This window comes from Protopterus annectens, chromosome 12.part0 (assembly GCF_019279795.1).
Source record: "Protopterus annectens isolate FY-2018-M chromosome 12.part0, PAN1.0, whole genome shotgun sequence".
In the NCBI taxonomy this organism is placed as follows: Eukaryota; Metazoa; Chordata; order Ceratodontiformes; family Protopteridae; genus Protopterus; species Protopterus annectens.
The window spans coordinates 180,241,183-180,268,041 of NC_056746.1; the positions used below are offsets into that span (position 1 = coordinate 180,241,183).

Genomic DNA, 26,859 nt, shown 5'->3' on the forward strand with positions numbered 1-26,859 from the left:
GCCGTACAAAAGTAGTTATTGCAATGTATTCTTCTGGCACATGAACTGTTTGTCAACTACTATACTGTAAATATAAATCACTTCTGAACAGTGTGTTGTTTATTTGTGTTGACATTAGCACAGGCTGCTCAAGACAACTGGACAAATTTCAGTACTGAGTATGCCTACCTACATCCTTGGTAGAGCCTGAATACACAGGTATATTGTTCTTTTGGGTAGGGGTGCAGAAGTACAGAGAGCATTATATATTATTGTGTGATGTTTATCTTGCTGAACATACAGGGTTGCTGTGTACCTGTTAGTCTAACAAGACAAGTAGTCTGTCTGCGTAGCTCCCACTTGTGGACATATCCAGATGGTAGCCAGAGGTTAGCCTATCATTCTTTGTCTGTGCACCACACCAGTCTTTTCTGCACTGGAACAATGGCATTGTCACAGTTGGTTGCTACCAGTACATGGCTACATCCTTTGATATTTCTGTGTTGTACTCCTACATAAGGGTATGCTTGTGGGACTCATTCCAAAGCTATTTGCAGAGTGTGTAACAGCAGAAAAGCTGAAATGCCTGTGTGTTTCTGCCTCTGCCAGGCCTCTGATACACTCAGGTATATATTTGAACAGCCTCAGGGAAAGGTACATATAAGTGAGGCACACCTGTAATATATTACAGACATTAAGTTGAAACTGTGAGAGAATCAGAGCATATATTAATACACCTTTTCTGACGTGCATGCAGTGTGTACTCTTACTTATTGACATTATTCACTAAGTGTAATTCCCCACTTTTCGGCCTAACGTCAGTACTTTTCAGAGGGATTCTGAGGGACACCGCTAACATTTGTTTACGAATCAGGGACATCCCTGAAAAGTAATCACAGTTGGAAAGTATGGCCTCTGCTCTATTCAAATATGCCAGTGTTTATCCTGCTCTGATACTGTGTGGGGTTTGTAAAGTGCTACTGTAACTTTATTTCCTGCTAGAATGGCTGGTTCTCTTTTCACAGTCATGTCATGCAATTCCACAACAACTGCTGGTAAAGATCCACAGAACCAGATTTGTGTTATGGCATTCCTATTTTCCCTTTACATTCACTCATTGTAATGCATGATATATTACAGCACCAACTTGTTGTATGTCTACTGTGGCTTAGTGGTACTTCATGCAGTGTAGTGTGTCCAAGGTCTGGGGTTCGAGACTGACAGAGGTGTTTTATTTTGCTGCTCAGCAGAACAAGGGCCCTGCCATGCAGAGTGACTAAGGCACTTTTAAGCAGTTGTAAGCGGGTTTGCGCGATGCTTAGCAATACTTAGCTAAGCGCACACATGTGCACAGTCGCTCAAACCTGCTAACTACTGCTTAAAAGTGCTTGCTCCCACTAAACCCCGTGCTAATTTCTTTGAAAGAAAAGAAAATGGGGAGATAGGAAAGTGGTGAAAAAGGGGGCACAAAGAGGGAAAGATAGTAAGGAAACCAGCTCGGGATGTGCAGGACGGGTGTAGGGAAGGTCCATAGCTGCCCATTTCTTTACCAGCAACAGCTGTGCATATATTAGAAATTTGGAGTGAAATTTGAAACCTTCCACCCCTGAGAGAGGGGTGAGGACAACAAAGTATGTTGTACTGCCAGTTATAATTATCAGTTTACATGTCCAGCGGACATGTGTGCGTAATGGGCAGCTATGTATGGGGCGTAATTTTTTTGTGGGAACAGATTGCCCTTTTTTTTTTTTCAGGTGAGAGTGGAATGTGAGGTAGAGGAATTAGGAATATTTGGGGAGATAGATTGGGGAGGTGAACAGACAAGACAAACAAGACGCATACAGGGGCGGAATATGACACATGGGGTGGGTGAACACAATTGACGGGGACGGATGTTTGGAAATCGCAAGCCCATGAGCCCACAGATGGTAACAGTGGAACTGAGATCCCCACCCATGGGCAGTCACCACTGTACCTTCACAGCCCCGAGGGTGGCTGTGCTGGGGCTGCATAGGAGGGGCAGGCTCACCCGTGAGTCGCTCCACTCTTACCTCGAGCTGGCGTAGGGGATCAGCGACTGAACGCTGGATCTCCCTATGCACCACAACCCGGACTCTTCGGAGGGTGACAGGTGGCCCTTCTCCACCCACGCTTGCACGGGGGGGACGAGCCCCATCCCCTGCAGTGCTTCCACCCGAAGGTGGCACAGGACCAATGGAGGAGGGGAGCCCGGGCTGGGCACCGGACCAGCTGGTGCCAGGTGCTATCACCAGCTGAGGAGGGACAGGTGGGTCCGCTGGGACCGGCCTTCCCATACGTTCTGTGTTTAGGTGTGTTTAATTACAACATAGACAACAGCATTCCAAATTAGTTGTAACAGCTTGCAGTAATATTCCCATTAACCCAACACACCAGGGTTCCAACAGTTGAACAGCAAGCATAACACATGCATATATTGAACGGCAGTGGACATTCTAGCATCATGCAGGGATGATTGGTGGCAACAGGCCACCAAGATTGTGGTGTTTGAACAGGGCATATGCATTAAAGTAAATGCAGATATTTATAGAACAATAGGACATATGTCCCAACAAATGTTTTGAGATTACACATACCCATTGAGGTGTGGAATTGCATTGTTTATGCACATACAGTAGGGTGTAAAAAGATACCTCCATTAACATCTTATAAGTACTTATAGTTTACACTACATTCCTATTGACTGCAGGTGTATATCCCCTACATGTATTATTACACTAGGCAACGTGCATTAGGTTGTGCAATGGGTTTGGCTAGTTCATTTTTATACCTGACCTATATCTGACATACTAACTGTCCAAGATGCAGATGTTACTGCTACATAGTTATATATTTTATTTATATTTATATATCTACATATCTGGATGTGTTCACGTGACATTTTCAGTTATATTTCTACAGAACCCTACATTTCAAGTAGCACACTCACTTTTCTGGGGAACACATTAACAAGCTACTCATGTGCCAGATTTACCTGTGCATGCCAGCCATTAACCAACTGTTGAGGACTGTATATATGCTTCACAGCTACTGGCACTTCCTTCATCCACTTTATATGGGATTGCCCAACTGTGGGTTGACTGCGCTTAATACAACAGTACTATTTATATAATGCAAGGGTACAACAACATTTCAAAGTAAGTGACACGGACACACTCCAAGTATTATACCTTTATTAATTACATTACACACTTTTCTAGAGGCTCTCTCATTTATTTGATATTACAGTGTATGCAGAAGACTTATTCAAGACGTATTATACCTTTATTAATAGGTTACAACACTCTTTTTCAGGCTCGCTCACTTATTTTATATAACAGTACATGCAGAGATATTATTCCGGACTTATTTTACCTTTATTAATGGGTTACAACACTTTTTCTGGCTCTCTGACTTATTTTATATAACAGTACATTCAGAGAAATTATTCAGGGCATTTTATGGCTTTATTATTGGGCTACAACACTTTTTTTCAGGCTCTCTCACCTATTTTATATAACAATACATGCAGAATAATTACTAACCTGCCTGGTGGCGCAGCCTTAGCAGCCTATCTGCATAGGCTTGCTGATTTGCAGCACGGACACCTGCAGCTGTGAAGTAAATGAAGAGATATTGAGACATACCTATCCATTATATAGACTAAATTAGCATGTCTTACATACTTCATTCCATGTCTACCTACTCAGTAGTGGGGCATCTTGCATGTCACGGGCCTGCTGTATCCATCGGTTCAGTAGGTCCTGCTTCCGTCTCTTCAGGTCTGCGTGGTGGTGACGGACCTGCTCACCAGTCCGAGGGACGCCTGTGGCACTGGTGAGATCATGAGCTAACCGGTTCCAAGCCTCTGCTTTGTACTCCGTCCCTTGGAACTGGCCCTGCATGAGTCTTGACACATGATGGTGGACAAGGAACCAAACCATGTATTTTGACTCCTCGATGCCCCAGCGTTGCGCTCGGAAGCGAGTACCCTCTCCAGCACCAGCCATTCTGACTGCAGATGGGAGCTACAATCAGTTATAGCGAGTATTCCCACCTATGGAGCTTAAATATGCCGCATTTCCCGCACTTATTTGTGATTGGCCGTTTTTGAAAATTCTCGGCTAACAGCAAACCTGCTTAGCAATGGTTAATCTTCCATTTATAAGTATATGTATGTTAACAGTGCATGTTTATGCTAAGCTGTCATGGCTTAGTGGTTCAGTACTTTGATTATGGTGCACAGTGTCCCGGGTTCGAACCTTGTCATTGCTTTTTATTTTACTACTGTCCAGACAGGCTAGGGGGTGTGGCTGTGTTTAGGCAAATTTGCTCTATGTTGCTCCACGTTGCCCGACGGTACGCTGGTTAGCGCAGTGCGCAGCTCTGTGCAAACCTATTGCGCTAGGTAAAGCTCTGCTTAGCTATGGGCAATTATATTGCGCTAGGTAAAACGCTGCTTAGCTATGGGCAATAATATTGTGCTAGGTAAAACGCTGCTTAGCTATGGGCAATAATATTGCGCTAGGTAAAACGCTTAGATATGGACAATTATATTGCGCTAGGTAAAACGCTGCTTAGCTATGGGCAATTATATGTCAATATTCTTAATGCTGCTCACCTTCTTATATTTTTATATATATATATATATATATATATATATATATATATATATATACATTTTGTTCACTAATACATAGACCATTTCAATGCTTTTTACTAAAATTTCATTCATATATGTCAGGAATTATTTTATATACTAATTTAAAACATAAAATAGACAGGGGAGTGGTGGGACTAGAACCGGGAATGCCTCTTCTTTGTCCGAACGCTCTACCACTACGCTATTGCTATTTGGCTTGATTTGCATAAACATTTCTTATTATGCTCTTCGATGTCGAAATTGCTAACTGCAGCTAAGCAGTGGGCACACCCACGCAAACACGTGCAAATATGGGCAGCTATATCAGGAGTTATAAAAAAAAAATTAGTTTACATTTTACATTTACAAAGGGGTTTAGTATGTGGGGATATGTACTGTTTGCTATGTGTACATTTCAGCGGACTCGCTCATTGCATATGTCTTTTTCACTTTATATGGTTGCAGGGGTGTGGATATTTGGACTACTCGGCAGTCCGACACGCCCCCTGCAGTCTTACACACTCCGTGTAAGCCTTCCAGTTGAGTCAGCGCCCTCATGCATATGCATGACGCGCTGACGTCGTAGTCTTAAACAGCAGTCTTCGAGTAAGACTTGGTTAGTCTTACTCGGAGGATTACTGAATCCCGGCCATTGACTCCAGATCTGTTCTAGAAGCAATCACCTGGACTTCTGTTCACAATATACTAGAGAGTGCATGCTTCCTTTGCCATATCCATTCTGCTAGGGTTGGTAGACAGCTCCCCAGTCTCTGAGGTCCATCTTCCCTATACAATTTTTAACTTTGTGAATTGCCCATCAGTATTGGGAGTACTGCAAAAGTAATCCAAGAAAAGACAGTACAGTTGTGCAAAAACTTACCATCCCAGTAAATTTGATGCTGTCCTTTTCATTCTTGCTCAACAAATGGGTTTGGATCCGATCCTGTGATCTGACTAGACCACATACTCTAGACTTTGGATGCAACTCTCAAGCTCCTTCCTCTACCTATAATGCCCTTGTCTATCCTCAGTACCTCAGAGTCATTTGCTGCCAACATTTGCAGATGCAGAGTCCTTCTGTCAAGCGATTATTTTAGTGATTTGTAAGTGATTTTGTTCTTTTCTTAAATATTTTTTTTTCTGTCATTTCTCAATCTCCCAAGCAACATTCCAAGTCACAGTGTACCACATCTTCCAGAAGTTTAGCAAAAGTGGATGTGGATAAGATGATGCGAAAATTGCTCAGAGCTCAGGTGCAGATCCCCTATTGGATCCGTGAATCTTCCCACCACTTTTGATATGACAATGCCTCCTTCTCTGATCTGTCCTACAGTTTTGGAGCTTCAGGTTCCAACAGCCCTAGAGGTCCGGAGTCTGATAGAAGAAAATCACTTCTTCGACGCCATCAGCATAAATGCTATGGTGGTGATGGCAGCCACTAAAAAAGAGCTAACAGAACTCTTCTGTCCATCTGCTGAACAGAGAATCTAGGGCACTGGACAGATTTAGAAAGCGAGTCATTGCCTAGGCAAACTTCACCCTGAGGTCTGTTAATTACCTGGCACATTTCACAAGACTATAGACAGATTTGGCTTTTGATATGACAATGCCTCCTTCTCTGGTTTGTCCTACAGTTTTGGAGCCTCAGGTTCCAACAGCCCAAGAGGTCCGGAGTCTGATCAGAAGAAAATCACTTCGACTCCATCAGCATAGATGTTATGGTGGTGATGGCAGCCACTAAAAGGAGCTAGCAGAGCAGGACTTTTCTGTCAATCTGTTGAACAGAGAATCTAGGGCACTGGACAGATTTAGAAAGCGAGTCGTTGCCTCGGCAAACTTCACCCTGAGGTCTGTTAATTACCTGGCACATTTCACAAGAGTACAGACAGATTTGGCTAAGGAACTATCAAGTTCTCTCCCGAGTCCATGTCTGCAGAGGATTTCAAAAAGGTCATCCTCTCAACTGGCCACTCTTTTGTCAATTTCCAATGTTTCCATGAGGTTGATCTCTCACGCAGCTGAAGGTAACTCAGGGGCTTCCAGTTCGGGCATAGCCATAAGGAGACATGTCTGGATGCAACTATGTGACTTTATGGAGCCTTTCAAGATGTGTTTCTTCAATGCTGCATTTGGTGGTAGATCCTTGTTTGGTCCATTGGTTAAAGAAACGCTTGCCCACAGTGAAAAAGAAGGGAAGACTCTTGTCTGCCATGGGAATCAAGTTTTCTACCCCTCAATGAACCTTTTCTAGGAATCTAAAAGGCAGTAAGAAAATTTGGTTTCACAAATCTCCGGGATCTTTCCAGGATTCACACAGGGACAACTTCTCCAGAGGCAGAGAAGGCAGTTCCAATGGTAGACATCACCATAGAGCAGAGTAGGCTTGCAAAATCAGGGTTTCTGTGAGTCCTTTCTGGACAAGTTCTTTCCAGCACTCTTGAAGTGTTGCCAGACTGTCCATGTCAGGAGGAAGTTGGGGGATGATTGTCTTTGCACCTAAATTCCTTGGCAAATCTAACAGAAGATTCATGGGTGCTAAAAATAATATCCAGAGGTTATTCCATTCCATTTTTACAACTCCCTTTCTGCAAAAGAAAGAAGCTCCCTGATGTTCCAGCCAGTCAGAGGAAGGCAGCAAGGCAGCAGCACAAGAAATTCAAAACCTGCTAGACAAAAGAGTTATCCAGGAGGTCCCACCAGGCCAAATTGGATTTGGAACTTACTCTCACTTCTTTTTAGTGCCCAAAAAGATAGGGAACCTCAGACCAGTTTTTGGATCTAAGCAAATTAAATCAGCATGTGAAAATGGCAAAGTTCTGAATGGTCACGGTACAGTCCATTCTGACATTTCTCCGCAAGGGCAATTGGATGTGCTCTGTAGATCTTCAGGATGCATGCTATCACATCAAAATAAACAGACACTACCAAAGACATTTACATTTTTGGCTGGGAGCCAGTCACTACCAGTTCAGAGCCATGCCCTTTAGTCTTGCCATAACCCCCAGGGTGTTTGCCAAATGTATGGCAGTGGTGGCAGCTCACTTGTGACTCAAAGGATTCTGAGTGTTTCCATATCTAGACAGCTGGCTCCTCACTCAATCCAGGGACTGTTTGCTCCAGATTGGTCACTCACTGGGAATAACAAATTATGCAAATCAAAGTTGACATTAGGACAGAACCTGGTGTTTTTTGGTGCACATCTGAACACAACAACGCAAATTGCATCCTTGCCAACTCATTTCATAGATACACTCAGATCTCAGGTCAATCAGATCCTTCTCCATCCATCTCCTACAGCCAGATTCATTCTTCAAGCACTGGGGCGTATCGCAGCAGCAATAGTCCTACTTCCTTTAGCATGTGTTCTTCAATAAGCTATTGCTGGTCAATGGTCTATTGTTCTACATCCCCTGTCTTTTCCAGTCAAGCTTACACCGATTTACAAACTCCACATCTAGTGTTGGATCCAATCAGATGACATTTATCTAGACCAACCCTTTGATTTACTGCCCCAGTGGCCACGGTGACTATGGACACCTCCCAATTGGGATGGTGGGGCATTTCTTGGGAAGGGCAGTCCAAGGCACGTGGTTCCCCCCAAAAGACCAATTCACATATCAATGTACTGGAGATGAGAGCAGTTCTATTAGCATTACAGGCATTCCAAGATGCTCTTCCTCTAGGGACTAATGCTATTTTGATCGACAGCATGTCTGTTGTCTGATACATCAACAAACAGCGGAGATCCCAATTTTACCCTCTTTGCAGAGAGGCCATGAGTGTGTGGTTGAGTGTGTGGCAGTAGGTGATCTCCTCAAACCACTTTTCTAGTTGCAGTGCGCATCCTGGGTTAAACCAGTGTGTTAGTGGACAAATTAAGCAAGTCCATTTTGATGCCTTACAAGTGGTCTCTTTGACAGTCTGTGAGATTTTCTATCATTGGGGGCAACCTTGCTCGACCTCTTTGCTTCCACTCAGAACAACAATTGCAGCAGGTATTTTCCGTGATCTCCCCTCAGGGGAATCACTGAAAGATGCTCTAGTCCACTTTTGGCCATGTGGTCTCCCTTCTGCATATCCTCCACTTCTCTTGATTCACAAATTTCTAAGGAAAACCATCAGGTTGAAGAGCTCAGTCATCCTCATTGCCCCCTACTGGTCTTGACAGCTGTGGTTCCCCTTCCTTTGGTCTCATCTTCATTATTGTCCATTGATACTTGACCCAATTCCATATCTTCTCCCACACTCCTCGAGGATGAGTCATCCCAATATCCAGGCCCTCAAACTGACTGCATGGTTTCTCCACTTCCAATAATTGTCAGACATCCCAGGCTTTCTTCACCAGTATGTACCATTATGTTATCCCTGCAAAAGAATTCCACCAAGAAAGTTTACAAGACTAAGTGGAAAAGCTATTCCCTTTGGGCATTGAAAAATAATGTTGATCCTTTTTCTGCTCTGCTTTAGGTTCATAGATGTTTACTAAGTTAACGATCAGAAGGGTCTCTTTAAGCCTAGCCATGCATCCCAAATCTCTGACAAGTTCTTATACTCTTGATAAGTATAAGCATGGGCCTGGGAGATGAATAATTTACAGGTTACCTGTTTGCATTGGAGACATAGGTGCCAGACCAGGGGATGAATTTCCGGTTTCCCTTCCAATTATCCAAGTTGCACTTGAATTGGGTTAGGGAGGAACTTTGCGTCACATGGATGGGGAGCCTGTTCCATAGACGGGATAGTCTCTGGGATGCATACCTATCTCTCCAGCAGGTCCTGTTTATATCACAGACAAGGTTTACGTTTTTAGAATGGGTAATTTTGGTACTGTTTGATTTGTGGATATGCAGGAGGCCCATCAGAGTGGGGTCTGACAATGCCCTGTATGCCAGGCATAGATCTCCCCTCAAAAGCCTGTAGGAGACTGAATATAGGGATAGGGTCTTGTTGAAGTCTGCATAAGATATATTACTTACCCCCTGTATTCTTTTAATAAGGAACCTCTGTGGAGATTCCAGTTGTTGGATATGTCTGGTTAGTACATACCAGAGGGGGAATTGTACTCCATGATTGGTCTGATGAATGCCGAATACAGTGGAACAATGACTTCCTTGGACTTAGATGCCATACTTTTGTTTATAAGTTGTGCAAAATAAAATGATTTCCTCACCACTGTAGACAAGTGATGATCAAAGGCTAGATTACTATCTATGTGTGTCCCCAAGTCCCTGACTACTGGCTCAACTCTAAGGGGTGTGTTGTCGATATGATATTTACCAGGGATGGATGACATACCAAAGGATACTATTATTCATTTCTTGGCATTTAGTTTTAGTCCATGGCTTTGACACCAGTTGTTTGTGTCATCCCCTCCTGGAGAACATGTGCGGGATTCAATGACAGCTCCTAATTTGCAATCATCTGCAAATTTAGTCAGCCAGAGACCACTGACATGGGCTTTGACTTGTGGGAAGTAAATGCCAAGAAGGTCCAAGGACTGATCCCCGAGGGACTCCACTTGTGATTGGCCTCTTTGTAGAGGTGGACTCCCCAATTCTAACTTCCTGGGTCCTGTCTGTGAGCCAATTGGCTGTCCACCGGGTGACATGTGGGTTTGTAGCTAACTTCTTGAGTTTGTCAACAATGCCGGAGTGGGGGTAGTGTCAAATGCCTTGGCCAGTTCAAGGTAGGCAGTGTGAACATCCATTGCTTTGGTGGCCTTCTCAAACAAGTCCATCAGGTTGAGTAGGCATGATCTATCCTTGACAAAACCAAACCGGTCCTTGATTTTTTGGAAACTGGTCCTTGATTTTTTGGCTGTTCTTTTTAAAGAAGCTGAAGCTAGCTTTTCTACAGTTAAACTGCAGTTGGCAGCCATTTACAACTTTCATACAGGAGGCAGAAATTATTCTTTGGTTTCTTCCAAATTATGAAAAGCATTTCTAAACTGCATTTTTCTACTTGGACCACCAATAAAGGATCCCTAACCTCCCTGGGATCTGACTGTTGTGCTAGAAGATCTAACTGAAGAACCCTTTGAACCTTCATAAAAAAATGATCTAAAATGTATTTCATGGAAAAAGTTATCACTTCTGCAAGAAGGATTTCTGAACTCCAGGCTCTTTCTTCTAGGACTCCCTACATCATTTTCCATAAAGACAGGATAACTTTATGAACAAATCCTTTTTTTACCTAAATTAGCTTCTAAGTCAAACATTAACCAATCCATTAATTTACTGTTTTTCATTGCACATTTTTCAAACACAGGAGAATGCATGCTACATCACCTAGATGTGTACAGGCAGTTAAGTTTTTATCTACAAGGAACAAAACAAATCAGAAAGTCAGATCAGCTATTTGTTTCCTTCTCACCAAAAAGATTGGGTTATCTAGTTTCTACAGTAGCTATAGCTAATTGGTCACAGATTGCATTTCTTGGATCTATTCTCAGCAAGGCATTCTCTACCTGGACCACCTAAAGCCCACTCAGCTTTTTGGTCAAGAACCTCTATTGATATTTGTGCAGCAGCGACATGGTCCAGTGCTCATACTTTTGTTACTCATTACAAATAGGTTTTAAGTAGAGCTGCTTTTGGCTAGCAGTACTCCAGAATATCCTTCCATGAGGGCCACCTAAGTAGCTGGGGACTCTGTCCCATTCGTTAAGGAAGAATGAAAAGGACATCAGATTTAAAAGTTATGTACTCACCATAACTAGGCATCTGCGATGCCCATTTCCGTTCTTCCTCGGTTTCCCTTCCATTCATCCTCCATCCTTAAATCTTCTGGAGGAACCTGTTGGATTATTTACTGGAACATATAGTTCCGGGTTTGAAACCTATTCTTTCAGCTGTCCTTTTCTGCACCTAATTTATAGGGATTTTATGGCAACAAACTCAATCTGAGTTATTGAGGATGGACAAGAGCATTATCGGTAGAGGGGAAGAGCTTGAGAGTTGGATGCCAAGTCTAGACTATGTGGCTGAGTCAGATCCGAGGATCGGATTTTAACCCATTCATTGAAGAAGAATGAGAATGTACAACACAGATGCCTAGTTATGGTGAGTACATAACTTTTAAATGTTCCACTATCACTGTTGCAGTATAGCATTCCTCCCTCCCTCCCACTTCTTTTTTGTGGCTTCTCTGCACATTGTGCACTGAGGGGAGAGCAGTATCCATCCCTTCCTCTTTAGCTGTACTTGTTTTTTTATTGCTGCGTTTGCTGAGGTTTCTAAAATTCTCCTGGCTTTAGATAGTTTGAGGATCTTACACTTCTGCATCCATTTATGTACCCCTACACCCACAGGCTTTGATCATACAGCAGACATACAAGCATATGGAAGGTTTTGGCTCTGGTACATCAAATGAACATCAGGTTACCTCGTCAAGATAACCCATTGGTATTGGAATACTGCAGCAGTGACCAGTAGGATATCTACTTGTTATGATAAGTTCTTACACAACTGTACCATTTCCTGTTATGAGACAGTAAGCTCGCACAACCAATTTTTTCCTTTGTAGAATTCCAAAATGAGAGGCAGTGCCTTCTTCTGTACTGGTATTCTTTTAAATGGAACTCTCTATCTTCAAGTATTATGGTCCTGTCCTCTGAGAAAGAGTTAACTGGTTTCATCTGTTTGTACAATTTTCCAGTTTTAGTACTCCAGAAAGGTAATGGTTTCTAGCTAACTCCTGAAATTTTATTGAGTACACTTCACAACTGCTCAGCTACCCTAAAAGAGTGACAAATGTGTTGTTTAAGGAGAACTGCATACTTGTTTCCTGCACTTTTTTTGCTGCATACTTTATCCGTGCTCTCTGTTTTTAAAGCATATAGAATTGAAGTGAGGGTTTGTAACACTGTGGGCCAGATTCAGTAAAGCCTACATGAAGTGTACACAACATGTATTCAATAAAATTCTTATCACATTTTTTGTGCTTTCTAGTCTCTCAGATTACATTAGAGTACGTGTAGTCTACCCTTTCAGGTAACCTTTATGAATCCCTGTCAATATTTAAAGCTGCAAGAATATCAATAGGAAAACTAAAATTAGGAGGAAGAAGGTGTGAGTTATGTCTGTTGTCTGTTCACTCAGACCAGTGTACACTTAGTGTAGGCTTTATTGAATCTGGGCCTGTGTCACATCTGATTAGGTACTCATCCTTTCTCTAAAGGCTAAAAACCATGCACATCATTGTGGGGTCCTGGTATTTCTGCTTAAGTATTCTGGAAAAATATGGCTTATGAGTTTACTGATGAGACATTCAGTTGTATTTTTTTGTTTCTTTGATTCCGTGTTATCAGAATTTTCAACAGTCCTTTTAGTTTTAATTATGCTGCTGACAGGCTTCCTTATGTCATCACAGACTACAACATATTCTGTGGAATACATCACTTTTTTTCCCATGTATTTCTGTAGCACTCCAATGTTCTACGTGACATTACATTTGGGTTATCCCTGCCAGGGTAGCCTTCAAGACGGCCTGAATACCAGAGGCTTAGTATTTCTGCATCAGTTGTTGTCACTTCAGGACTGATTTCAGGTCATCAGTAGTATAAAGTAAGGCAGCCAACACCATTACATCAGTCTTTCTTGCAGAAGAGCCCAAAGCAGAAGCAGTTCGCACAAGTGCCAGTCAGCCGCTACCTGAGTTTCGTTTTCCGAATTGAAGTTGAAGTATTCTAAAGCTAAGTACCCCGTTGAGGATCCTTTTTTCTTGCTCTAATCGATGTCAGAAAAAGTTAACAATTGTCTCGCCTGTGGAAAGCAAATACCACACAGAGACTTTCATTCTTACTGCGTCACTTGCTTAGCCCCAGACCACAATGTCCCCCTCTGCCACCTTTGTGCTTTGTTCAATGCCAGAACTATACGTCGTCGGGCCCTTATTGTAGCTAGGTATTTTTGCTTTCAGTTCTCTATTTCCGATATGGCTTCGGTAAGCCATCCGACATCAGATCTTCCAAAAAACCGTAAGGCTAAAGACAGACTGCACAGGTCCAAAACTGCCAACAACTCTTCTGTTAAGCTAGTCATCAGCTTTCCAGTCCTCAGTGAGGCACTTTTGCAGCCCCTGATGCCCACTTTTGTGGATTTGCAGGCCACTACCAAGACCTTTTGAGAGTCAGGTATGTCGCAAAACTCTTCATTGACTAAGGATCCTGCGGTTGTCTCTACCTTGGAGGGGACCAGAGCCACTGAGCAGGCACTAGCTTCTGAGGAAGTACTTCACACTACCGATTCTGACACAAAACGACAACTTCTTTTGCGTCTTCTGTTCTTTCAAAAAATACCGACTTTCTAAGGCCCAGGGTACGAACCACACCCAAGAAACCAACAACCCCATCTCAGGCACCTGCTTCCTTGCCTCAGTCTCAAATGCTTAAAATGGCAGAAGACTTTATAATGTTGAACAGGGGAAGCCAAGCTACCCTTTCCAAAAGAAAAAGCAACTTGTCCCCAGTAGTCTTATCTGAACAGGAGTCCTCCGATGCCTCTGAATATGAAGACATGCGACCCTTCTCTGCTTATGAGGATTCTGATGCAGAGGAATCCATTCCTTCAGCCTCTCCGCCTGAAGATGTTTACTTAGGGGAACCCTTCATACTTTAAGGGAGCATTTCCAATGGGAATGTCAGGACTACCCTCAGTCTAAAAAGAGACTCAGGGAATTTTTAGATCTTCCACAGTACAGACCCCTGGCCATCCCTCCTGTCGTGGATGTTGTGGATGATGTTTTCATGGAATCTAGTTTAACTCCTGACACCCTCCCTCCCACTCCCAGTAAACCTGACAGGTATTACAGAGTCCCTGACTCCCACAAATTTCTTTTCAAAAATCCTATTGCTGACCCTGAGGTTATCTCCCAAGGGCCTAAAGGAATTAAAGCAACTTCTGCTAAGAATCCCACCCCCTCAGATAGGGATTCCCGAAGGTAAAAACGTATACACCTCTGCTAGTCTTGCTATCAGAGCACTAAATTGTCAGTTCCATATGCTAAAATTCCAACAGCATACCATGGAACTCCTCAAACAAAAAATATCAACTATTTCTGCTTGCGCAGAAAATAGAGTTGCAATATTTAATGCATTCTGCAAGTCAAATAACTAAACACACCTTACACTGTGGTTTTGATGCCCTAGAAGCATCTTGCGGGGCAGCAGTCACTGGTTCTGTCCTTAGAAGGCATGCTTGACTTAAGGAACAGCCCTTGCCAGACCATGTCAAAGCTAAACTATTAGATGCACCCTTGCACAAAGACAACTTATTTGGCACCAAGGCAGAGGAGGTCTTAAAAAAAGATGGAAGAAAAAGCTAAATCTATGCAGACAGTTAAGGATTTCCTGCAGGTCCAGTCATCCAGGTTCAGTAGGCATTCCCCCTCCAAACACTGGTCCTTTCCAGGTCAGTTCATCCCAGACCACGGGGAAGCAGACCCCCCCCCCAGACAACAGCCACAGAGAATGCAGAGATCAAATCAATGGAGTACCTCCACTTCTAAATCAGGGAGTGCAAAGCCACCCCCTCATGGTAAGAACTCACAATGACTCTCCACTTCCACTCCCTCCCTCTGCCTACCTGCACTTGCCACTGGGAGGAAAACTCTCCTTCCATGCAAGCACCTGGGCCACCATTACCAACGACTGCTGGGTCTTCAACATAGTGTCCCAGGGATACAGATTTTCTTTCCACACTCTACCAACCCCAAAAGGGTTCCCAGATCTACCTCCAAACCAGTGGGCAGAGGTCAAAAGGCAAGTCATTTCCCTGCTGCCCATGAGGGCAATAGAACACGTTCTTGCAGAACAGATAGGCCAAGGTTTCTACTCCATGCTCTTCCTGGTACTCAGAAAAGAGGGCATCTGGCACCCCATCCTCGATTTATCCATTCTAACCTTCCTGGTGATACCAAAGTTCAAAATGCTCACCCTTCAGCAACCACTGCCTATGCTCTCCAAGGATGCCTGGCTATCCACCCTAGACCTAAAAGAGGCCTACCTACACATCCCAGTCAGGGAATCATGCAGGAAATATCTACGTTTCAAGAAAGGATCTCTGCACTTTCAGTTCTCTGTGCTTCCCTATGGCTTATCTACTGCTCCCAGAGCTTTCACAAAATGCCTGGCTCCCGCCATTGCTTTTTGCAGGCAAAGAAATATTCAAATTTACCCATACTTAGATGACTGCTAATTCAGGCAGACAGTCAGGAAAAGCTGCTCAAACATCTGGCCTTTGAGAAGGACCTACTGAACTCCCTAGGGTACACCATCAACAAAAAGAAATCCAAACTAGTACCCACACAAAAAAATTATATTCCTGGGAGCAAGCCTAGACACAGCATCCGAAATGGCATTCCTTACACTAGAAAAGCAAACTTACCTGACAGCCTATTTCTCTCAACTAGCCACGAAACCCCAGTTGTCCGCAAGGAAAACCCTGCAAGCACTGGGGTTCATGGCATCTTGCATTGTACTCATTCCATATGCCAGACTGCATATGAGGAAACTTTAATGGTACCTAAAACGCCTTTGGTGTCAACACCTCAAGACCTGGAAACTCTTATACCAATGATAGCTTGTCTAAAGAAAGATTTCCTTTGGTGGGCAGCAGCATGCTACCACAACAAGGGGCTACCCTTCTTTCCACCCCATGCCGCCCACACTCTCACCACAGATGCATCAGACTATGCCTGGGGTACACACCTGAACGGCAGGTGCATACAGGGCCAATGGAGCCCACATCAAATACATCTGCACATCAGCCAAAAAGAGATATTAGCTGTCCAGCATGCATTGACAGCTTTCAGGCTCCTTCTCTCCCCAGGGGCTCTACTGATCAAAACAGACAACACCACAGTGATGTGGTATATCAACAAGCAGGGAGGGGCTCACTCCTGCCTGCTATGCAGGCTCGCCATGACCATTTGGCACACAGCCTCAGCCATGCAACTACACCTGTTAGCACAATTCCTGCCAGGCTCCCTAAACTCTCTGGCAGACAACTTAAGCAGAAATCTTCTGGGCCCATACAAGTGACAGCTAAACCAAAGAACCTTCACCCTTATAACTCAGAAATGGGGCACCCCAAAGGTAGACCTCCTTGCTTCCCACTCCATCCATCAGCACTGCAAGTTCTGCACCAGTGAGCCTTACTGCAGGGCATGGAAAGTGGATGCTCTGTCTTTCCAGTGGATCAACCTCTCAGTCTATGCATTTCCCCCACTACCTCTCATTCCCAGGGTACTGCTCAAAATAAAGGAGGAAAAACCAAGGGCAATCCTGATTGCCACAGACTGGCCATGCCAGCACTTGTACCCACTGCTGTGCAGCCTGTCCCCTCTGCCACCATGGCATCTCCCTCAGATCCCAACACTCCTAACCCAGAGGGAAGGAGAATTCATGCATCCCCAATTGCAGACCCTCACGTTGGCAGCCTGGCTTATTCCCTGACCACTGCACAAGCTGCCAATCTCAGTAAACATGTTCTACATGTTATATGTGAGGCCAGACACCCTAGCACTAGAAAGTCTTATGCTGAGAAATGGAAAAGGTTCTGCACCTGGATCCAGGCTAAGAGAGCCAGTATGGCACAGCCCTCCCTACCTCTCATCCTGGATTACCTAGCTACCTATTACACAGTGGTCTATCGTTTTCCTCTATTAAAATTCATGCGTCTGCTGTCTCTGCTCATTTCAGCACTGAGCAACCTCTTTTCTCACACCCTGTCATCAAACAGTTAATCAAAGGGGGTAACAACTTGAGGCCACCCAGAAGAGCACCTACCCCAGCTTGGGACCTAAGCTTTGTGTTAGAGAAACTCACCCTGCCCCCTTTGAACCAGAAACTTCAACAGAATTAAAGTTTCTCTCATGGAAGACAGTCTTGCTTCTGGCCATCACTTCAAGAAGAGTATCTGAGCTACAAGCACTGATGTCTGTAGAGCCCTTCATTATTTTTCATGCTGACAGGATCTCCCTCAAGACTAACCCATTCTTCATGCCAAAAATGGTGTCCAATGTGGCTCGCAACCAATCCGTTCATTTGCTCACCTTTTTCCCTAACCCACAAAACAAGGGGGAAAGAATACTGCACTCTCTAGATGTGCACAGACAGCTCAGATTATATCTAGACACGACTAAATCATTCAGAAAGACTGATCAGTTGTTAGTCAGCTTTGCTGCAGGAGCAGAGGACAAAGCCATATCCAAACAAACCATTTCCAAATGGATAGCACAATGCATCCATTTCTGCTACAAGCAACATGGGAAGCCTCCCCCTGGAGGCTGCAACATGGACATCTGTTCATACCTTCACCAAGCATTACCACCTGCCTATCTTCTCCAAATCCAGGGCAGGCTTTGCCACTGCAGTTTTGCAGGGCATCCTAGCCAGTCCCCAGTCTTCTTGACTGCCTCCACCCTTTTCTTCAGTTTGGGAATCAACCCAAATGTGATGACTGCAACAGTGAAACATGAAGAGCATAGTACAGTTGTGTACACTTGCGTAAATTTAGATGTTCGAGTGTATTCACTGTTGCAGCCCTGATTTCCCTCCCTCCATCCCCATCTCTCTCTCTCTCTCTTATTACAAGGAACGTTTTGGTATTTACTTTCTACTGGTGGGGTTCTTCCACCATATCCTGGCTCCCACTTAGGGGCTCCTGTCAGGGCAAGAAAAACTGATGTAATGGCGTTGGCTGCCTTACTTTATACTACTGACGACCTGGCGTCAGTCCTGAAGCAACAGCAACTGAAGCAGAAATACTAAGCCTCTGGTATTCAGGCCGACTGAGAGCTACCCTGGCAGGGATAACTGAAATGTGATGACTGCAACAGTAAATACACTCAAACATCTACATTTATGGTAAGTGTACAAAACTGTACTTTCTGTCAGCAGTAGTCCTAACCTCCTTGTTTTGATGCAGTTCTACAAGTGGGCAGCAGCAACAGTGTAAGCTGTAGAATGTCTGTTCCAGGAGATGCCATATGGTTATAACCCTCTACTGCTATTCTCACAAATTCAGTCTACTTCACCATACAGAAAGTTAGAACAAAAAAGAGAACATTTTTGTTCAGTCATTTAACCTTATTACTGTGCCTGTTCAACAGTAAAGTTAAAGCAATAAAATATAAAGTTAAGAAATAGAAAAACAAACATACTTCCACCAGTGCTGTAGAAGGATAAAGAGCTCTGACTGTGATCTAGGTATCCTGAGTTTGTAGAGCTGTTCAGGTGCTTGATGATGCAAGAGTAGGAGTGCCCATACTTGGAGGGGAGTATATGCTTGGGGCACACTAGCATGATTTAAGTTTCCCGGAGAACAAGAAAACAGCCTCAAGGTGCCAATTTCACTTTCTGTCCTCAGGATATTGCTGGGCATACACAATGTTGGGAAATTAGTAGAAAAAGTTTCCCTGACAGCAAGTTAACCCTACCCCAGTGTCCACTATCTTATCATCAGGCCCAAACATGGTTTGGAATTAGCCTAGGGGAAGCTGTGGCTAGTCCAGTAGACCCAGTCCAAGAGAAAAGGAAATGAGAGCAGCTAATGGTCAGCTGTGGGGAGCCAAAAAAGTGTACAAAAATAGTTAAATGGGCATAAAACAAGAACAGTGGATTAAGTTGGAATTTTTGAACAGTGGAGACTATATCCAACACAAATTTTGTTTGAGGGTTGCCATAATGGTTAAGGACTTTACCTGACAGACACAAGGTACAGGGTTTGCTTGTCACTGTTGAAAGGGAAATTGGCTAGGCTTAAAATGTCCTACAAGTACAGCTTGCCTAGTACTAATCTGTGAACCTATGAACTTAGAACAGGTTTGAAAATGCCATTTAGAAGAGGCACATCTTGAGGAATCTCTTAAAGCTAGCTTTAGTCATACATTCTAGTAGCTGTCATGGCATCCAGTCCTAAATCACAGAAGCCTGGAAACAAGAATGAAGCCCAGATTATTCCAGCCTCGGGTAGAAGTTGTAAGATCCCCAGTAGAGTATAAAAAGCTCCTTCCATGTCTGAATCGTATGTCTCATGAAGACTTGGGGTCTTTTAAAAAAAAAAAGCATTTCCTTTATCACAGTTAATATATACCCAAAAGACTTGTACTTACTGTTAGAGTTGACAGTAAAGAATCTACAGTATGTATTGACTGCATTGTTTTATTGTAAGCCCTATTAAATCCTAAGGTAGATGCATTATATAAATCAGCTGTGATTTCTTGATTTTATGATACTCCTTTATGAATAACTTAAAATCAAGAAATCATAGCTGTTTTATGCTGCTCATTTACGAGTCTTCTACAGTACCCAGTGTCATGAGAGAACTAGGCTGTTTTTGTTTCATTAGTATGAAGTTGTTTCATAGGACTTACTTTGAAACAGGTGTAATTCATTTCAATTTCCTTTTGTTTTATACCAGGTCTGGGATATAGAATCGAAAGAGCAGGTGCGAACGCTAACTGGCCATGTGGGCACTGTTTATGCCTTAGCTGTTATCTCAACGCCTGATCAAACCAAAGTATTCAGTGCATCCTATGACAGATCCCTCAGGGTAAGTATTTTTCCTCAGAGTTTTTGTCTTGATCTTACAGACTGAAAAAGTAGTTTGAGTTGGAGATGTCTTGACTTGCATTGTAACTGCATCGCAGTTTGGTCATTCTTCATGCAGTTTTGGTGTACCATGTAAGAACCAGACTCATTTGTATTTAGATGATGTAACCTTAGTCCAGTGGCATAACTAAAGTTTGCGCCACCAGGGCTGTCTTTGATTTTGCTGCCCCTCCCCCTCACAAAATCATGGTCAAATGGGGCTCCTCCGTACACAGCCCCCCAAAGCCATTCCAGTGTCCCATTACTTAGCTATTTCTCCCCATTTACCATAAACACTGTAATGTGCATACTGCTTTGTGCTTTACTTCTACAATGATTATTTAGATTTAATTTAAAAGCTTTATTTTAAATTTTATAGCACAAACACAGACATCCGCTAAACAAAGCAATACAGTCTCACAATGACAACAGAATTAAGATTAAAACCTCTCTGCCCTTGAAACTTGCATTCATTGAAACCCACATTCAAAGAAAATGCATCTGGCCAGTGGTGGATAAAGTTTACCTTTGGGTTGTTTTCAAATTATACGCCCCTTGCACACATATTTAAGACCATGCAAACGTACATGTGTTCTTTGATTCACCTCCCTGATTGTATTAAATTATATTCCTTATATATTCCTTATATAATACAGCAGACTTGTTAAAGTGTGTTTTAAAGTTATTGTTTTGAACATTTTTCCAGTAAGCAATGAAATAAAATGTATGAACCAGTAATGACAAAACTGCCTAATTCAGAACATTTCCATCATAAAAGTCTACTCAAACCTATGTCATTACAATCCACCAATATCAGTAAGTATGTAAGTAAAACTTATCTAAATAATTCCATATTAAAGAGATCTGTAACTAATGAAGAGGTTGCTGCTAGCAAACAACTTTATATTTCATTTTATCATCTACAAATAAAGTACCTGTTACCCTTAAAGAATAAATTGCCTGTGTTACATTAAAAAAATGATAAACTAGTTATATTGCACTAGGGAATGATTAGCAAACTGATAACAAGTTCATAGTTCCTAGGTATCTCCTCTAATGGAGGACGTTCTCAGGACTGCAGCATCCACCCCCTTTAAAGTACAACACAGTACAGTATCAGCAATCCATCTACATACTATGGGAGTAGAGCCCACAGCCTTCTAAAGCAAGTATACTACCTGTAGATCAATATGTATTTATACCTTTAAGGAGCTTTCTAGAGGCTTGCACAAGTGTATAAATACTGAGCATGTGCATGCCTGACTACCATTTTGTAGTAAGCTGTTGAGATGTAAGCATGTATGTCTGTGTAGTCTGTCAATCAGTTTGTTTATATTTTGTACTGCTGCTATCCTTCCTGATGTGTTTCTACATAATAAAGCATATAAGTGAACTACCCTGCCTGTTCGTCTTCACTTGTAAAACAAGACGGGAGACATGAGGTCAGAATGGGATCCAGATATCCAGATTCAGGACTGAGAGGCACTCAGTTAATGGTGGAGGAATATAGAGGAGTGGATCATCCCTACTGCACGTACAACTCACAAAACAGGTCAGAAGCAAACTCCAGGTACTAAAACTTACTTAAGTGAGATCTTATTCACAAAATATAAAACAAAGCACTCAGAATGCTCAAAACTAATTTCTCGTTAAACGAAATGGCCGAAACTGCAACATATTGAAAAAAATATTTGAATAACTACGGAAAATGTTTGAAGTAATGTCCGAATCGCATAAAATGAATAAAATAAGGAAAACAACCACATTTTTTTCTTTGAGCTACTTTTTTACATTAACTAAAGTTATTCAAGATATCCACAGTATACAAAGTGTTCACATGTTTGTGCAGTATTACAGTACAGTTATTTTACAATACACAGCCATTTCAAAGCATATTTCGCAAAGTACAGTATTTCGAGGAGTTTATTGTGTATTTGAATGTTATTACAAGTACCTGGTGTGTGTGCATGTTCATATATAATTACAAGAGCCATATTTTACAGTGTGTTTAATCATACTTTGTTGGCATAGTTGAAGGATTTCAAAAAACAGGTCCACTTGTATTTGATAAGATTGCTGAGAACTGGAGAGTGTTTGAGCAACAGTACAATATTTTCATACAAGCTGCAATTTCTGATAAAGATGACCATACAAAGGCATTTATTCTGCTTAATTTAGCTGGTTCAGAAGCCATAGAAAGAGAGCATTCATTTGGTTATGCACCTGCTGTGTTTGCTGGGGAGGGGGAAAACCACCATATAGTGGTACTGGCTGAGTCAAGGGAAGACCCCAAGTGCTTAAAATGTAAATTTAGAGAAATGTGTAACCCCCAAATGAACATTACGATGGAAAGGCACTTATTTTACACAAAAGATCAAAGGCCTGGGGAAACTTTTGCAGCATATATAGCTGACTTGAGAAACAAAGCTGAAACGAGCAGATTTGGTGATTTAAGGGATGAGTTGATAAAAGACAGACTTGTGTGTGGTATTAAAGATGATACTGTGAAAAAGATTTTGCTTTGTGACAGTGATTTAACTTTGAATAAGGCCGTTGAGATTTGTCAGATATATGAGATTACAGAAAAACACACAAACATGCTTACAAATGAGAAATGCGTGCTTCCAGTGTCTTCTAAAGCTAATGTTGAGAGTATGCAGAACGTGGTTAAAAGAAACAGGCCTAGCAACATGGCAGCAACTGTGAACTCTGCAGCACTCACTGGTTAACCCCATACCTTTCTAACAAATTCTAGAGTGTTCACATTCTCAATGAAGCACAAGGGTGAGTCCGCAAACAAGCATAAGAGTGAGAGGACATCCTCACCTAGCCTCATAGCCAACTGTCGTAGTTGTGTTGGCAATCATGAATCTAAAATAAAAACATGCTTAGCTTTTGGTCAACAATGCCACAGATGTAAAAAGTGGAATCATTCACAAATGTTTTGTAAATCAAAAGAGGCTCATTCTTTTGTTAAATGGGAAAATTCCAAGAGACAAGTTGATCAATTAGAAAGCTGTTACATTACTTTTTATGGGGTCTGTATTAGAACACCGAACATTCAAAATGTCGAGTGTTCTAATATCGAACCCTAGCAATCGAAAATACAAAACATCAAACATTCAGAACAGCAAATTTTTTCCTAGGGAAAAAAATTGCTGTTCCAAAACGCATACACACTACACAAGCACACCAAACAAACAGCAATCCACACACATACACCTAAACTCTTACACCTAACCCTACACTAAACTACACATACACACCACTAACTATCCACTTACCTTAACCCAAACCCTAACCCTAAGGTCCGTCACTATCGCACAGTCACCTCACCCATGCCCTAACCCTAACTCACCTACCCTAACCCTCACTTCCACACACTCGCACACTTAACTGACCTGTGCCCTAACCCTAACTCACCAAACCCTCACGTCCACACAATCGCACACTTACCTGAACCCGACTTGTAACTTTCCACCAGAGCGCTGAAAATACCGAAGCAACAGAAACAGACAACCAAATTCTTTCCCTAGGAAAAAGTTCGGTTTTCTGTTTCTTCGATATTTTCAGCGGGTCGATATTAGACCACTCGACATTTTGAATGTTCGGTGTTCTAATATAGACCCTTTTTATGTTGATGGTGTGTTATTGCTTAATGAAATAGTCAATGCAGTAGATTTATGGGCAGGGAATGAAGTATTTTGTACTGATAAGATAAATGGGTCTCTCATAGACCTCAAAGGTGACCAGGCTCGAAGTGCAATGTTATGTCTGCAGAAACATTTGCTAGAATATGTGTTGGTGAGAAGCTTGATGTGGCAAAGTGTGCAAAGCTTGTTGCTTATGGTGGTGAAGAAATTCAGACTCAAGGTTCATTAGTGCTTTCATGTTACTCTGCTGAGAACAACTATGACTTGCAATTTTATGTGGTCAAAAGGCATGTACAGTCATTATTAGGCCTCAAAGACAGTTTGAAAATGGGACTGATTTCATTTAATAAGGACGTCCATCATGTTAGCTTAAAAGACCACTGTTCGAATTTTGCCCAGTCTATTTTCTGTACGTATGCTGATCTTTTGAAGACAAACTAGGCAAACTGCCAGTTGTGTACTCCATGAAGTTAGACTCTAAAGTCAGCCCAGTTATCAGACCAGCCTGGAAAGTTCAAAGTAGCTATGCCGAAGAGAGTCAAGGCTGAGCTACATAAAATGGTGCAGCAAGGTGTGATTTGTCCAGTAGAAAGCCAACTGACTGGGTATCCTCCATGGTTGTAGCTGAAAAGAAAAGCTCAGATGATATCAGAATATGTATTGATCCAGGAAATTTCAACAAAGCACTGAAAAGACTTCATCATCCAATGTGTACAGTCGAAGAAGTTGCAATTCCTAGGTCTCATGGCAGCAGCCATTCCCATGCTCTCATTAGCCAGGATGCACATGAGAAAATTCCAATGGTATTTAAAAAATGTATGGTCTCAAAGCCAACATTCATTAGACAAACGTATTCCCCTCTTGCCCCGCCTAAAAACAGAACTAAAGTGGTGGATTCAGCAAGTTTCACAGAACCAGGGCATCCCATTCCAGCCTCCCCCATCACTCAAACCATGCACACATTTGCATCAGCTTTAGGGTGGGGAGCAAGTTCAAGGGCTTCAGGATACAACAGTGTTGGAACCCTCCACTTCAAAAGCAACACATCAGTGTCAGGGAAATGACAGCCATATTACTGGCTCTCAAAGTTTTCCTTCCAGTCTTGCAACCAGGCCTGCTACACATTGTGACAGACAACACAACTGTCATGTGGTACCTCAGCAAGCAAGGAGGAACAAAGTCATACCAGTTATGGCAGGTAACTCTACAAATCTGGGAAACAGCAACCAAACACAACCTCTTACTGCAGGCCTCTTACATCCCCTCTCAGGAAAACAAGCAAGCAGACTTGCTCAGCAGAACATCCTCCCCTCAGCACGAATAGATGTTGCACAGGGAAACCTTCTTAGACATTGTCCACCAGTGGGGCACACCTTAAGTGGATCTGTTTGCCTCCCCCCAGAGCAGACTAAACAGATTTTGCTCCAGAGATCACACTCCACTAGCATGGAGAGTGAATGCTTTCAGCTTTCCATGGAAGGGAATGTTCCTGTATGCTTCCCCCCGTTCCTCTAATATACCAGGTCCTACTGAAGATCAACAAGGACCAGCCAAAAATCTTGCTGGTAACTTCCTATTGGCCAAGGCAACACTGGTTCTGCCTTCTTCACTTCTTAGCCAAGAGCAATCACTACAAGTTACCGCACAAGGTGGACCTACTCACCCAATAAAAGGGATCTCTCATTCACACTCAGCTGCTTTTACTGCATATGACCCTTTGGGTGATCAACTTCTGATCCTTTTCAGACAACCATACTCAGAAGACATGCTCTCAGTCCTGAGGGAGGCCAGGAAACCATCAACCAGAAAAAATGTTTGTCCAAATGCCATAGCTTCTCAAATTGGTTTGCGCTTAAGGATAGGGACCCTTTTCAAGCAGATCACTCTTTGGTTCTTAGTTATGTATGTGAACTCATTAAGGAAGGACTAGCATATTCATCTCTGAAAGTCCACCTTTCTGCCATTTCAGCCTGCTTGCCTTTGCAGCCACCTCTGCTCTCCAGACTGGACTTCAAACTTTTCCTGAGAGGGGTCTTGCATATCAGACCACCAAAGGCACCCATTCCTCTTCCCTAGGTCCTCAACTTTGTACTGGAAAAACTAACCCTACCTCCCTTTGAGCTAGCAAGCACAGCTTCCCTGCAAATGTGCACATGGAAAACCATTCTCTTAGTGGCCATCTCATCCGCAAGAAGAGTGCCCGAACTGCAGGCCCTCATGGCCTGTTCCCCTTCCACCACCTTCCACAAGGACAGTGTGACTCTGCGCATTAACCCTTCCTTCATGCCCATAGTGGTGAATGAACTATCTCTAAACCAGTCTATTCATCTGCCAACATTCTTTCCCTCTCCATCTAATAACTCAGAGAGGATCCTTCATTCCCTGGGTGTGCACAGACAACTAAGATTCTCCCTAGATAAAATAGAATCTTTCAGAAAGTCTGATCAACTCTTCATCTCATACCACCCCAGGGCTCTGGGTAAGGCAGTCTCCAAACAAACCATTTCCTCCTGGATTAGGAAATCCATTCTCTTCTGCTCCTCTTACCATGGCAAACCATTGACCCTAGGGGTTAGAGCTCATTCCACTAGAGGAATGGTTGCCTCTAAAGCCCTTCTCAAAGGGCTGGTCACAGCCTCCATCATGGAAGCTGCTACCTGGTCTACAGTTCACACTTTCACTGAGCAGTACAAGCTAGACCACGTCTCCAGGGCCAGAGCAGAATTTGCCAGGGCAATCCTGCAGGAATTCCTGGAATTCTGTACCTCTGCCCCTGCCCATCACTCTTCCTAAGCTGTGGTACTCTCCCTCAGTGTGAATACTGCAACATAGAAGTAGAAGGACATAGAATAGTTGTGTAAAATCTTACCATAGCCATATATGTCATTCTCTTCCATGTTGCAGTATTCCTTTCCTCCCTCCATACCTCATTCTCCTTTTTATGGATGCTTGGTCTTCACCTATGTATCCTCTTC

General features: G+C 42.8%; 1 protein-coding gene across 8 annotated transcripts in view; it reads left to right on the top strand.

Moving 5' to 3' along the window:
* The window catches only part of TRAF7 (TNF receptor associated factor 7), a 1,047,901-nt gene that overhangs the window by 952,373 nt on the left and 68,669 nt on the right, over positions 1–26,859 (top strand). For all 8 annotated transcript variants that reach the window (XM_044089204.1, XM_044089203.1, XM_044089206.1 and 5 more), the window contains one exon: positions 20,062–20,193. In XM_044089204.1, the coding sequence (XP_043945139.1) occupies positions 20,062–20,193 (132 nt within the window). The remainder of the gene's footprint in view (positions 1–20,061; positions 20,194–26,859) is intronic.